General features: G+C 40.2%; 1 protein-coding gene across 1 annotated transcript in view; it reads right to left on the bottom strand.

Annotated features, from left to right (window-relative positions):
* Window positions 1-956: 956 nt before the first annotated feature.
* Window positions 957-16,344, bottom strand: part of kcnk9 (potassium channel, subfamily K, member 9) — a 31,818-nt gene continuing 16,430 nt past the window's right edge. Inside the window, exon 2 of the mRNA XM_041053646.1 lies at window positions 957-1,980. Within this exon, the coding sequence (XP_040909580.1) occupies window positions 1,097-1,980 (884 nt within the window). The 3' untranslated portion in view covers window positions 957-1,096. The remainder of the gene's footprint in view (window positions 1,981-16,344) is intronic.

Consider the following 16,344-nt stretch of genomic DNA (forward strand, 5'->3'; position numbering starts at 1 on the left):
CATAAAAAAGTGTAGTAATAGTTTAGTCACTACAAGATGATACTGTCCAGCAAGATCAGACATTTTGGAGCAAGACAAATATGTTGTGTGTGAATGTTTTACTGACATCTTCAGTGTCAACATATTTGCCAAATATGTAAGTAATCAGCATATGTTATTTTTTTTTGTGTGTATGTGTGTGTGTGTGTAAAACATATCATCTGCTGCAGTTTAGTTGTGTGGAAATACTCTTTAGGAGACAGGGTTGACTCAACCTGTGTAAACAGGAGTAAAATGTCTTCTGTGACTCTAGAGGGAGCTTTTCTGAATATTGGTGCAAAACAGCCATTGTAGAACTTATTCAGTATGAATGTTAATGGGAGAAAAATATTACTAATAATAATAATAATTGTCAAATCTGTGTAAAGATGAGAGAGAAAAAAATATATATATATCAATAACAGCAGCATGATCCTTTAAATCCAAGACAAACAGGCGCCTGTCGTACAGCTGTTCTGAAAACAGACAGACAAAGAAAGAATGTCACAAAACCATGGCACACTCATTAAATGACATCTAATACACATGCTAATATTGGCAACAATATTTTGGCTTGATGTGTGGCGAAACCATTGAGATATATGATTGCTTATAGAAAACAATACCTGATGCTTTAAGTCATTTTAAATTCTCTGTCTGCAGTGAGGCAATGGAGTAGTACATAACGGTAAAAGTTTCTTCAAGTTAAGGTGAAACAAGCATACTCCCTTTTGAAAAATAGCATTTCCCCAAGTGTGCATCATTTGGTATGAAACCAAAGTTAATATATCAATTTTGTACTGTAAATCTGTAATAAGGAAGGTCTCGTAGTTTGTGTGGTGTTTTAAATGGAGCAATCTCTTGAAAAAATAGACATCCATGCTTCATGCTTTGCATCCCATTGCGTCCACGCTGGCTGTTCTGCGTGGTGTTCTCCATCTGTTCCCAAGAATACTTTTTTTTTATATTACATACAACCAAACAGGGAAAAAAAAGTGCTGAAATAAGATTTGGTAAGGAGCAGCATCGGAAATGTTTGACCTTGTGTATAAAACGTTTGTCCTGTGTGTGTTAGGGTTTAGATAGATTTCCTTCTCCTCATGAGCTGGTGATTGTCTGTGAAGCTGTGAAGGCCCGGAGACACCGAGCTGATGGGCGAAGGGAAGAAGCTGTTTTTCAAGGTGCTGGGCGAGATCTCCTCGATCCTGTAGGAAACCGAGTGAAAGTACTGATTGGGGTTCAGCTGTGAGCTGAATGAGTTCTGATGGGAGAAGGCACAGCCCAGACCTCCCACCCCTCCCCCAGAGCTGCCGAAGTCATGCGAGTGGTAGTGCATACAGGAGCAGACTGACTGCAAATCAGTCACCTCTGCCCGGTACGGCTCACGTCGCCGCCGGCCACGCTGCAGCGACTCGTCCTGGATATGGATGATCATGCTGTTCCGGTTGCCGGCGAGCGAGGCCCGTTCCTCTGCATCCCGCCGCTCGTCTTCGCTGTTCATAGTCAGGAAGCGGAGCACCACCAGGTTGAGGAAGGCCCCAATGACTGTCAGGCCCACCAGGATATACATGAAGCTGAAGGCCACATACAGTGGCTTCTTCTGGAGGGCCCGGTTCTTTTGGAGGGCCACAAAGTCCCCAAAGCCTATAGTAGTTAACGTGATGAAGCAGTAATAGTAAGACTGAAAGAAGCTCCAGTCCTCGTAATGGGAGAAGGCAGCGGCCCCGATGCACAGCGTGCCGATGCAGGAGAAGAATCCCACGGTCACCATGTTCTCCATGGACACTTCGGTGATGCTCATGCCGCAGCACTTCTTTATACGCTTCAGGAGGTACTTGACAAAAGTGTTCATCCTCTCGCCCAGACTTTGGAACATGACAAGAGTCAAAGGGATTCCCAGGACGGCATAAAACATGCAAAAGGCCTTCCCTGCGTCAGTCCCCGGCGCTGCATGCCCATAGCCTGAGAAGAGAGCAGACAGACACCAGAAATTAGTGATGTAGAATGATTTTGCTAAAGTGATGGGGAGCTCGGGAAGCAGCAGTGGCGTCACGGGCGCTACTCAAAAAGCCCCAGATCAGCTTTTGTTTACAAACATGACCAAGCAAGAAATTTCCCTAAGAGTCTGCAAGCGTTGCCAAAGGGGGTATTGAGTAGGTGCATGCCACAGAAATGTTTCTGCTCATTAATCTTATTTGGGCTCAAAGATTATGGCGGGGGGGGCGTCCAATTAGTCAGAAGTTTCCGGTGAGGTAGAAGAGTTTGGAGGAGGGATTGGAAAGGAGTCATGGAGGAGCCAGTGAAGCTTTTAGCTTAATTAAACTTTATCTTTAGACCAGAAGCTGCTGACTCACACAAACAGACTTTTTGAAAATCAACCGGTGGGGCTAACAATAGGATCCGTGCACTATACAAGTTTTCATTTTCAAATGTAATATAAATGATTTTATGTGCTTTGCAGGATATCTTCAAAAATGACCTCAGGTACTGCGTTATGAATGAAGCGCACTGCTGTTGAACACGCAGGACTGAAAAAAGAGTGTCTTATTGATTATCCCTCCCCTACCACAGACCATAACCGTGAGTATTAAAGACCGAAATCATAGCCAGGAAACACCCACCATCAGTTGGCATGTGTATCACTTCAACAACTGCCTTCCAAATCGAGAGATAATATTTTTGGTGCACTGTAGAGAATTTTTTATTTATTTATTTATTTTTTGGATATGTCCTGAACAAGTTTTGTTTTGTGCTCTCAAATATTGATTCTGCGTTTTCCCATATGGCTTTCCACCCACTCGAGCATGTGTTTAGTTATGTACTTCAAAGATTTCCACTAGCAATGCGGGTACTTATATTTGCATGTGCAATATGTGTTTCATTGGTGGAGTTTAAAGGGACATACTTTACCAGTACAGTAATATTTGCATCACATTTTTATTGACCTTAATCTTGTTGATATTTATTTGACACTAACTTGTAACAGTATGCTTTCTTTAAAATCAGAAAGTCAGTCAAATGATGATGTGTAATGTGAACAGGGTCACTTGTAGTGATGAGCCCACACTGTACCGTCACCCAGCTCTGATCTACAGACCCTCTTAGCTTCTTTCTCTTTTACCCTGCAGCTGTTTTCAGCAAATAAGCTCTGATTGACCCTTAAGGAGAGTGAATATTTGAGTTACATTCATGGTGGTCAGAGACATGGCTCCCAATGAATGGGAATGTGTAAACAAGAAATTGTTCGCTAACACATTTGTCATCACAACTTTTTATGCTGTGTTTTCAGCTTGTCCAGCTTTAGGTATTACATTGCAGTCTAGTGATAGATCTTCTCTAAAATAAAATAAAAGAAATGGGAGCGAACATGAGGATGAGTATCCCCTTCAGCCGTGTTGGTATCTGCTGGAAAAGAACAGATCATATCTCAGACCCAGCATCGGTTTTAAAGTGGCTGCCTAATTCAGAGCAAAATCAGCAGTGGAAATCTGACTCCGAAGCTAGTTCACTACTGAAGGAACAAATGGAAGTGGAAGAAAAATCCAACCCTTATCTACATGGGCTTAAGTTGTAGCCCACAGCTAATTGACAGCAGGGTAACATTATATTTCCTGTTTACATCTCCCCCAGAGGCTCCAGATACTGAGTACTGCATAAGCATTATTATCCCCCAATAGATTAAGACAAAGAATAATATTAGGAGTTACAAAATACATTAATATTAGCTTTTTTTTTCATGTTGTACTATTAATATTTTCTAACATTAATAAGGCTCAGAATGTCACATCATTGTGGTTCTTTTAGTCCTGAAACACTGGCAATGTGACCATTCACACACAGATATTTGCACTGTGCTGAAAACCTGTGGACATATGGACAACAAAAACATGTTGTCTTGAGGGAGGGGCCCACAGTGTCAGACTCTGAAAACTACTGCCATATGGATCTTAATCAGTATGCTGTACTGATCAGTTTCAAAATAAGTCACAACTTGATTTTGTTTTTTCTTGCTCTCCTATTTCTTTGCCATCAGTTTCAATTTTGTTCAGAGCACTCTGAAAATCAAACTCAAAATGCACTCAAGGGTGCAGGCTGATTTGAAAATTCTGTATTGCATCCTGCAACAGTAATGCTGAAGGATGACAGATCTCTCTTGACCTCTGAAACTGAATTATCTTAATCTGAAATCCACTTGCTAGAAAAAGAAAAACATTTCAGAACAGTAACCGAGGTTCTAATCTCCCTCGTTCGGTAGAGACGACAAACTATTATCACATGACTTTAGTTCCACACTTAGGTCATGTGACATTTGAGCCAGCTCTTGACCTTGTGGGCCGCCGGGAGAGAAAAATCTAAAACACTGTGGCTTTTTATGGAAAACAGTGAGCATAGATATGGAGTATCTGAGTTTTTGAATGCACTAAAACATGCAGAATCACTGATGGGTCCTTGAAGTTTGAGGTCTGTACAGCAAGCTGTTGGATCAGCCGCAGGTCACCAGCCGGCCGACCGGGCTGCTGCTGCTGTGTGCTGACTACAAATGAGCTGATTGAATTCTTTGAACAATGAGCAGCAATGTGCACATCATTTCCACATACTGTACACACAAAGGGAGAGCGGCTTCTATCAACAACACAAACGACCTTATTAAAAAGGCCTAAAACACACAGATCTTCATTCTTTTCTCACAGAACACAGATAGGATATTAACGGTAACTTGCTTTCTGTGCCTCTTCAGTGTTCCCACAGAATTTATTCTAATTCATGCAAGAGAAAAACATATTATAGAGACTTTGCATGCTGGTAGTGAAAAATCAATTTGGGTCCAAAATAAACATCATGTGAGAGAAGCGGTAAAACATGCCTGTGGCATCCCAAAAGTGTTAGTCACTTATAATTACCTCTCAGGACAGATTTGCATTCCACCCAGCCATCTGTCTTCTTCCCTGCTCGCTCAAAATTAGCAAATTAATTGATATTGATTCTTATTGCTTAAATTTGTTCTTGTGGAGTAATTAGGACTTAATGAATTACAGTGCGGGCTGTGAAGAAATGACAACTTTCATTTGATTTGCGCAACAACTCGACTGTGCAGACGGATTAACACAGATCTCCGCCACAGATGATCTATCAACATTATGTTTTACGCTCAAAGACGTTACATCAACTAACAACTATTTCTGTTGCGACGAGTCATTTGAGGTTTCTGTGCAACAATCGCTCTCAGCAGCCTCTCCCTGCAATCAGGCCGGAGTGTATTAGGTATCGATTCAACAGCCGGCCAAATGCAGGGTCACCACACTTGTATGTGTTTCCTGTTAGGTTTCCCATCTGTTTTTAAGTTTAACAGTGGAAGGGATGAGCGCCTAAGTGTCTGTGTGATGGTGGGTGATGGCATCGTGATATTCAAAGCCTGGATCTTTAAGTGATAACACCAATACAGGAAGCCATGAAAGCAGTATATTAAAAGGGGGGGGGGGGGGGAGCAATGAAATCATTTTTACGTGATGTCGTATGAGTTTGAGCTCTCATGTTTCAGCCTTAGCTCCAACATTCATTAGTGTCCTTAGATTTCCAAGGTCATAAATACAGGATGACTAACAGGGATTTACAGGGACTCAGAGAGATGCCCTGCAGACCTTAAGAGAGGATATGAACTTGTAAAAGTAATCATCTGTGACACTTTTATATCAAATAATGTCTGATTGGCTACTGTCGAATGCTACAAGACAATAAGAGGATAAGTACATAAACGCTTTTTTGCTTCTTTGTCTGGAAACTCTCTTTTTTTAAAAAAGAAAATACTCTCTCCACAAGTTGTGATACATTTCATGAGTATAGTCTCCATTATAGACTTACAAAAAAAAAAAACAGACACGCAAAAAACATTATTTCTTCGCCCTAAATAAGAAAATGGGGGGCAGGGAAGATGACTTAAACTATGCTTTTTATTTTTCTGAGTCTGTCTCTTAAAGTATTTCTTTGATGTCGTTGATGGGATGTGTGGTTTTCTGCGGCAGCACCGCACTGTGTAATCTGTTTGTCCTGTTATAATGACTCTATTATCTGCTGTTGTCTTGGGAACAGACATATTTGCTCTGCCACACAGGGCCCTGCCATGCACAGGTGCTTTTGTGCTCATGTGTGCACAGGTGAACGCTCGTGTTTGTGTACAGCACAGTGTGTAGTGCGTAGTAGTTTAATTAATGATAAATGATAAGATGATAAAAGCGCATGAAAGGCTCGGTCCCTCAAATATTACATAATAAAGCACATTTTGAAAATGGAAGGCTGTGCTCTGTGCATCCATGCAGGCATCCAGAGGAGGGAAGAAGAACACGTGACATATTTTCAATCTATGTTCTCCTACAAGTTGCAGCCGCCAAGAATTGTTTGTAAAAACACACCACTCTTATCAGCCTAAAGCACAAAGTGTGTCTGAAACAAAGAACTCCACTAATTGAGATGCTGTAAATTAGCCCAAATGCAAATCTGATGTGGCGACTCACAAAAAAAATCTTTGAAGAACTGTCTCCTAAACAGATTTTCCTGAAACAGAAATCCTCGTGGGTCTCCTTAAGTACATCCTTATTTATTCAAGATAGTTGGATTATAATAAACAATGTAATAGTTGATTGCTTTCAGGAAAAAAATGACACATTTTGTGGTGAAAACTGCCACTAAAAATGATTTACAGTACTTTATGGCATTACTCCATAAGCCTGGCATTCAAAAGTGGAATTAAACTAAATCTGATGGCCATCTGCTGAAAAATAAACATTTAAAAAAATATAATCAAATATGTTAATGTGAGTTTAAAAGAGCAGCATTTTAGGTCAGATGAGTCCAGAAGCTTCTCTCACAGAACTTTTCAATTTGAACAAGTTTTCTGAAACACTGCACATCTGTTGAGTCACTCTTCAAATATTTGGACAAACCAGAGTGGGAAGTGTGTGATAACATGTCTACACAAAGGTGCCGCATGAAAATAGTTGTAGTGTCATTTGGAGAAGGAAGGATGTTAAAACTGCAGCTCAACACACTGTCATGTCCTAATCAGCTCTGTGAGGCTGTACTGAGCATGCTAAAATATTAGCATGGTAGGTGTAATGTCGACCACGTTAACCATCTTCGTTAAGCTTTGTTGGTATGCTAACATTTGCTAATTATCACAAATTTTGACCTCTTGATATCACTAATAGAAACACCACAAAAGTCATTAGGATACATCACCTGGGAACCATGAATGCCTGTAAAAAAAATAAATAAATAAATATTTTGACAATCAATACAAAAGTTGTTGAGATATTTCCCTGGATAAGTGAAACATTTACGAGCAAGTAATACTATATATAAAGTCAGTGAAGTCAACAGGATTCATCCTCAGGGCACAATAAATATCAGTGCCCTGTAATGGCAATTTGAGTCTATCCTCTGGGGGCCATGAATGTCTGTACAATATATCAAGGCAATTCATCAAATAGTGGTTGAGATTTTCAGTCTAGAACAAAGTGGTAGAACAAGCTAATTGCTGACAACAGAAGAGCAGAATATGAGACAAACACTACATCGAGATGTATATCACTATATCAAACCCACTGACACAAGAGAAACAGATAAATGTAATCCCTCAAAGGAAATGCAAATGTGTTTTCCAGCTATCTCAACTGAATAAATGTACCACACCCCCTGTGTCTCTCTACAGTCGTATCCAAAGTGCCTCTAATGGTTTACACATTTATGAATATACCACAGCAGCTCTCATCATAAACTGCATGACTCAACCTTTGTTTGGCTTCAATCCACTTTACTATGACTTATTTTGAATGTCTGCCCACACCCACAATGTGAGCTCCATAGGTCCGTGTGAGTGAGCGTGACTCACTGTTGCTCAAACTCAAAATTGACACAGCTGGCAGCCTAAATTCAATTATTATACCATTCTATTATTATATCATCAATATTTAATTTTTCTTTTCCAGGAAGAAAAAGGGAACATCTCATGGTCAAATGATGGGGTAATAAATTAACCAGCAGCCTACATCTTAAAGGAGTACAAGTTCAGACGCTAAGATCCAGCGACAGTGACTCAACATGAAGCCTTGAAGCAACTGAAATCTATCAAGGATTTCTCTGTAACATTAAATATTCATGACTAAACAAGAGAAAATCAAAGTTAAAGTTTAGGGAAAACATCCGTGACTACTATTTATAAAGAGACACATAAGCAAACAACAGCACAACCCATTACGAATCTGATTTTGACTTACTGCTGAATCCTGATTGGTGCACAGAAATACAGACAGATGAACCACAACATTAAAGTTGGAGACCGTAAAATCAAAGCTCAGTACAGTTGAGAGAAACTACAACACTGACGATGATCCTCTGTAGGTTTGTCACTACAAGCAACCAATGGTGTGACATTACACATTTAAACCGCTGCATCGCTTTTAATTGCACTGAGAGCGTATATTATTAATGTGGAAAACAGTACATAATATTCACACTAAATGAAAATAGGCTTAATATCTGCTTAACATTTGCTCCTCTGAACATATTATTCCAGAGTGCAGGAGAGTAATGGATACCTCAATGTGGTTTTCATTTATTTTCACACACTGCTGGTTTATATAACATCCATCCTCCATTATTCATTACACTATCAAGGTAGTCCCTCATTAGCACCCACACACAGCCTGGGTAGTTACACGACAAGTGTTGAGCAGTTGCTTAAACCAGCGCCTTTTGCTTGTTTGATCCACAGGTTAATCTGCCACGTATTACTTCAGGTGCCCCGGTGGCATTAATTGCTACAGGCCATGGCATTTTAATGAAGGTCAAGAAGAGCAGGGAGCACAGAGGTGAGAACACCTTGTTCGGCTCTCTGCCTGAGTCTCCACCACGTCACAGACAAGGGCTTAATGTGTCTGAGAAGTGGGAACACCATGGTTACCCACTACAGGCAGGGAACCTTTCACTATCAGGGCTTTTTGAAACACTAAGTCTCCCTACAATTTCACTTTGTTATGGTACCATAATGGGTATGGTCTTTCAGCTGGTAGTCGTCTTAACTCCACTGTTAAGAGAAAAAATGTCTAACATGGAATTCTTTGTCGGCAAAGACGCAATTCAGAGATGTCTGCCTGCAGCTTAGAAAGATCACATTTACATTTTAAGTGTTTTGCCCAATCCTGTTATTCACAAGACTAAAAATGAGTGAAATAAGAATTACAGACAAAAAGCAGATTCACCTTAAAGTAACCATCCAGCAGTCTCATAAATGAATGTTTGTCACGGCCAACTTACTTAACACAAAAGTGACTCAAACTATAGCTTTTCTGTGTATTTGGAGTTGTAGGACAAAAAACATCTGGCTCAGGAAGTGATGTCTAATGTTTATGTGGAATTAAACTGAAGAAAAATCAAGCACCTTGTGCAAATTGCCTCGATGGCTGAGAACACAAAAAGTGCCACATACTGCACAGCACATCAAATTGAATTAACAGAGAAGGAAGACATGACAGACAAAAGGGGTTTCCATCAGCCCTCTTGTGTTCTCAAAGTCCTACTTTAGCTTTGGAGAAAACGACAGCCACACAAGTGCCACACGAAGATGCAATTTTACTAAAGGTTGCTGGCTGTTGATTCCAAGAAAAAAAAAACTTTCAGTAAAACACTCAGCTTCATGTCTGAAGTCAAATATTATCTCTCCACAATTAGTTTAGGTCTCAAAAATCCAAGGTTTTTAATGTGCATCTGGGTGAACATGGGTAGGTTTGAATGTGTACACCTTCTATGGCAGGTGTCTCTAATACTCTCAGTCAGAGGCTGCACATTTCCAGCAACTCCTCATATCTAAACTAATATAACATAACATAAGACAACTAAATGTAGGGAGGGGATGATTGTTTTCATGGTTACAAAAAAAGACATTGTTAAAGCAGCATTAACAGATTTTTTTGGTCTCTTTGTAGAAGCTGTAACACAACACACTGATGTATTATCACTTTGGTGAACATGTTAGCTAAAAGATTTACACATCCACCAGAAACAAAACAACATTAGTGTTCATTTGGGTTCACATTTCTGATCACCTAATGAGCTTTTAGCTCTGTTTTGGTCATCAACAGAGGGGTTGCAGTAGTGGGGGGGTGGGCATGAGGTGAAAGGGACATGCTGCTTTTCAAGGGAAGTTAGCTGTTGTAGTTTGGCACAATGAGCAGTTCCAGCTGCAGCAGTAGCTTTGACGCACAACTCACGGATGCAATTAAAGTACTTGAAGTAGCAAAATGAAACGATTTCTGATACCAAGAGGATTGTTGCCGAAAAAGGAGACAGCTGCCTTGACTTTGTCTGAGGAGAGGGCCCACAGAGTCAGAGTCTGAAAGGCTCTGGTCTCCTCCAACTCCTGGAGGAAATTTCCACTATGTTCAACAGCTAATCGCAAACAAAAGAAAATGCAAAACAACGTGCATTTCCATCCACTGTTTGCAAAAATCAGGAGACGACATGCAGATAAACAGCTGGTGGGGCTAATTCTGGCAGTCAGATGCCATAGATTGTTGCAGAAAAGGAGGCCGTGATGAGATAACATGATTAAAAAAGCACCACTCAGACCTCACATGATCCAAAACCACGAGGAAAACCAAATGGAAATATGGCATTGCTGTTTGTTTCAGGTTACAGTTTCCTCATCACTCCACACAGATCTGATGCTCTCGTCTGCCAGTGTTTTTTTAGTCTCTGAAGTGGAGCAGAAACATCAGTGAGCATTTAAGTCACATCCTTCATGTCCACCATGATTTATTCACTAGGTCTGTTTCCATTGCACTTTGTCACATTTTGCTTTTATCAATACACCCCCTTCTCCACCTCAGCCAAGCCTGGAAACATTTTTTGGGTATATATACTATATATACTCAGCTCCTTATTAACATATAACTATTGATTTGTACAGCTGTAAGGTTTGGAAAACATTGCTTGCCGTCGTTATTAAAAGAAACCAATACTAGTTTGATGATCCCACCTCAAACTCCACCTAGATTCTCCACTTTCTTTTCATTTCAGGAGTGCAAGTGAAGCACCAGGATGCAATAGAAGGATTCAACGGGCTAATACTTTATTACTCGCCAAACTGCTGCAGTGCTCCAGCACATCAAAAGTTCGCATTGATCGAATTCATATTTACACACTTCCTGTCAGGGAATGAAGTTCTCAAGGTCGCTGAATGAGCAAGTGCCGGACTGCCTGCACCAGCAATTAAGACTAAATAAACAAGAATGGATTCTGTACGTGTAGGGTCATTGTGCCAAGAAAGAAATGTGAGACCAGCTGGATTAAGAGATGTGAGTGGACCCTCGCATTGGTCAGTGTACAGTAAGGACAGTCCCGGCTGGAATATGCAGTCACTCGGTTGTCTGTTTGCTCTGCAGAGCTCATTTTTTTTCTTGGGGAGACAAGGTAGACAGTGTGAAAAAGGGAGTCTGAGTCAGAAGCTGAGGAGCCTGAACAGAGGAGCAGGTAATCCTCTGTATAGCCTGTGGAGGTTGGGTACTGTAGCTCCACAGAGAATTTGAGATTCCTCAATTCTTGGGGTAGAGCCAATGTATGCCAGGTATATAATCCACCTTATGAGTAAGTCCTGTTACGTCTACCCTCACTGTACTTCTCTCAATGACACTTGCATCAGAGGATGGAGATCCACTGAATGGTTTATGCTCTTATTTTGTGAAACAGGCTCTTCTTGTGAGTGTGCTCCCTGATGAATCCGAGCAGCAGTGCTGGATTCAGCGGGAAGCACAACAAACAACCCCCTAAGGCTATAAGGAACAGAAGCCAACAGACACACGTCACTGAAATATGGGATACACAGAATGCACAAGGCAAGAGATGCCATCGCCAAGAATGGTAATGAGAAAGTGGAAAAAATGGCGCTGGGACGGCACAGTGAGAATCAGTCCTCACAGCTAGAAACAGCGGTGTGCAGCCGGCAAAAGTAACAAGCAAAACTTAGACTTAACAAGCATCAGTGGCATCATGAGTGACAGATTGTCAGATATAAAATAAAAACACCTCATTGTCTGAGTAGAACATGACTGATGACCAACCAGTAAGAACTGGCAAGTTAAAAGACGTCTAGACTTTGAAATTAGGCTAAATTAGCGATGGGTAATTAATTGCTTTTCAATGACATGTAGGCACAGAATTACTGTTGAAACAACTTGCAACCTAAACAGCTAAAAATTTTTAACCAAACTTAGCCCAGACTGTTATCTGTTAATACACAGACATTTAGACCAGACATTTGGTGGGTACAGTGCAGGTGCCATGTCAGCGGAACCAGCAGAGAGATCATTGTAGGATGTCATAATTTAGTTTGATCATTGTAAGCAGGTTATCGCCCATGTCAGTCCAAATATCTGTGATTAGACCAACAAGAATATTTATCAGTCTTTTTAGGAAAGTCAGAATGAGACTGACATCTGTTTATGAACTTTTTTTTTCACTTTCCATTATAATTAGTACCAAACTGCATCTTGGAAGTATTCTACTAATTTATAGCTAAATAACCAGATAATTTAGTTTGTTCAATTATTCATTGTTATCAGGCGTTTTGCTCCTGCTACACTACGTTTGACAGGGAAATGATGCACTTCTTCACAACAACATATTTATCTTAAATCAGTGAATAATTAGCTGGTATATATATGATATAATCTATTCTTGCAGATAAAGCCACCCATCAATTTCAACAGTTAGACTTAATAATATCTGGACACACGCACACACACACACACACATACATATATGTATATACTTTTAAGGCAGCAGTGTTACAGTGTGATATTCCTATTTTTATGTAAATATAGGAGCTGAATATTTCTTCCACACTGTCAGAGCTTATATACTGTGAACACCAGATACACACAAGCTCTTTCAGTTGGTTAAACCCAAAATGTATGTATGTATTTATGCTATATTACATCTATCTGTATGATTGATTGTAGTGAAACTCTAAAAACAGTACATTTGCTGGTACTGGAGATGCCCCTCCTGTTAATGAGAAATGCTGAATGGGAAGGTGGATTGCTTGTCTTGTTGACTCTGCCACTGCTGTTTGATTTCATCGCTTCAGTAAATAACGTATTTGTGTGCTCGATATCTCGGCAGTCCATGACATTTCCTACAACATATATACAATAACCCTTTTACCCAGCAGCATCTGGTCCAGGTCAGCGTGAACTTGTCTGACTGACCATTACGACCACGACATCAGAGCAGCCTGCTCAGAGTGATTACCAGGTGACACTCTCTCTGGATTTGGGTTGAGGTTCTGTTGATGGATGTAACCCACACCCACAGAGTAATGATATCAAAAATAACACCCATTTTTGCTCAGAACTCAGTTCAGTTATGATGTAAAGTTCTGGCTGAATTATTTATGGTTCTTGCCTTTGTTGTGTTTTGTTGTTGCTGCGCTCACAATAACTCATCCAAGCTGCTGCAGATGCCAAAAATATGCCACAGGTAATTTTACGTGGTGCTATATGACTTATTGTCATGGTAAATCCCACCTTCGACATGCTTAACTGATGCTTAACAGACACATGCTGCAGGATCAGGTGAGATTAGTTGAGGATCGCCAGACAAAAGTGCTTCCTATACAATCTTCAGTCAGAGAGATTATTCTAATGTCACTGTGTGTGTGACCTGTGATACAGCATTGGTGTCAGATTTTAAAAAGTTTTAGTCTTGATAACAGCGATTAGATATAAAGATATAAAGCTGATGTAAATGATAATGATTGTGAATCGTTAATGGTGCTACCTACAGAGATTCACACCTACATTTCTCTGTTTATCTTTCAGATGCTCTTTCTCATATGCATTCAGTCACACATACTTTCACAAAGCGGATTTAGAGGCCTACCTATCGCCTGAAAACTATTAATCAACAATGAGTCATCCAACTCCTTATCAGATAGTCATTGTAGCACTGCTCTTCAATCTTCTGTGTTTCACTTCAGCTCCCAGCACAACGCTGCCTGGGAGCAATTTCAGTGATAAAACACCACGGGGGAGATGAGTATTAACAAAGGTGACTCATGCTTCTGCAACCTTCAAGGCAAATCATAATTCCATATTTCATTTGAAAGGATGTTTCACTAATTTTCTCCTTTTTAAATGCATGCTGTGAGCTGTCTTTGAAGTCTCTCCTCTGAAGACTGTTTGTGTCTGTCCTCTGCCAGTGATCTCAGAGTGCGAGCGAGCTACTACAGCGGCTGCAGTGATGAACATGACTAGAGGAGTTTACTATGAGACGCTGAGCTTGTCAGCGGCACACTGCAGTGATCGTGTGAGTTTCACAGCGGGCGACCAAAACGCATGGATCAGTTTGTGAGATTACTCGGGTCAAAAATGTATGGTTTGTTCTGATGTGTGAATTAATGAGTGAAACCTGGATTAACCCTCGGGGAGCAGAACCCTCATAGGCACACAGTATGAGCTCTTTTTAGATTGACATTTTGCCGCAGCTCTTTCAAGCACTGCATTAGTCCTCATGATAATTAAAGCCGCACTATGCAACACTTTTTGAAACAAAAAGCTGCTCACTTCCAATGAAAGAAGAAGAAAAAAAAGAATCCGTTAGTATGAAAATGATCACAGACAAGCCTGGCTGGTAAAAATTAAAAGTCCACTAACAGGATTACTGAGCGTTTACATTTTTTTAAAATTCAGTTACTTTCTGCTGCCATTTGTCACTGTCAGCTCACACAGTTCCTCCATTCAGCTTTAAAGGATCATTTCAGTTTATTACAACTTGCTTCTTATATAAATAATCTTGGTCATCATGCATTTTGTTCACACTAACCAGTGTTGGGCAGTAACACAATTCTTAGTATTTAGTAAAGTGTTATCAGTGCAGTAAGACATTAGTAACATTTGACTAATGCAATGATGGATTGAATGTTATCATAGGCTCCACAAGCCTGATAACTTAAACAAAAATCTATCAGCTTGTATGTATAGTGTATTGTGACAGTAGCAGAAATGAGACAAGTCACATCAGACTGTTTGGCTGTTTCCTGGAGACAGCTCGTACCAGCATGGACCTAGTACAGGTTCATATCAATATGAATTCATATCATATCAAGTTTGTTTTACCACCAAATAAAGTGCTTTAGATAACCTGTCATAACTGCTGGCTTGTTCATCACCAGTCTCGTGATTCTTGCCCAATTGGACTTTGTTGCAGCTATTTTACCATGTTCTCAGATCTCAGATGTACTTTGTACAGTACAATGTTATCATAACAATACAAATGATATTCAAAACTGTGAAAATAAGCTCCAAGTTGTAATAAACCAAAATTATCCTATCCTAAGTCCTTTAGTCCACCAGGGTTGAGAATGTGTTACACTGACAATACGGTTCTGAGCCTCATGTTGTCAACACCCTTTAGTCCACTTTCCTATTGGGTCTTTTCAATTTATAGCAAAACGTATTAACCTTCCTAAATGACATTTAGCAGAGAGAGAGCTGCCAGATTACTGGGACAGAAGCAATTGAAAGAGAAAGCTATTTTCAGAAACAGCTACTCAAACTTTAAAGTTATTTCACCAATAAACAGTCAAGGAAACGTCGATGAACTGTCAATAATGTAAAGGCCAGTAATTAGTGCTGTGAAGGGAGGCTTACTGGTTCTTAGCTGACAATTATGGGCCAGAGCCATATGGATTTCTGCTTGGTCACTGAGGTGAGGAGCGAGGTTCTGCACCGTGCTTCGCCACACACAGTTTGTACCCGATTTAACAGCTCGAAACTCGATTTGCGGTTATTTCTCTGTCACTGAAACTCTCCTGCTCATTACCTACTGGACATGTGCACCACATATGCAGTTATTTTCAAGAACATTAACATACCTACAGCTCACCAAGGATGATGTTAAACGAACATTTTAATTCGAATCGAGTCAGACTCTGAATGTAGATTATGTAGAAACACTGACACATTATCATGTTTTTAGATGATATACTGAACTTGTTAGTCAGGAGCTTCTTATTTACAAACTCCAATCATTCAGAGTCATGTTTCTGGCCACTTGACGAATCTAAGTCCAATATTCACTCTCATGTTTGGTCCACATCATCTCCTGAAAAGCAAAATGTGGCTGCTTCACTGTGAAAAGCTCCACTGTCTTCACAGCTAGTTGCTAACTCTGTGTGTCGGCAATTTTGTGCTGGACTGCTGAGTTTTACAGCTTTTCCACGGAAAACAGTTATCTGCTGAGGCAGATAACTGGAAGGAAGGCTGTGGGCTTAAA

This window comes from Toxotes jaculatrix, chromosome 13 (assembly GCF_017976425.1).
Source record: "Toxotes jaculatrix isolate fToxJac2 chromosome 13, fToxJac2.pri, whole genome shotgun sequence".
Lineage (NCBI taxonomy): Eukaryota > Metazoa > Chordata > Actinopteri > Toxotidae > Toxotes > Toxotes jaculatrix.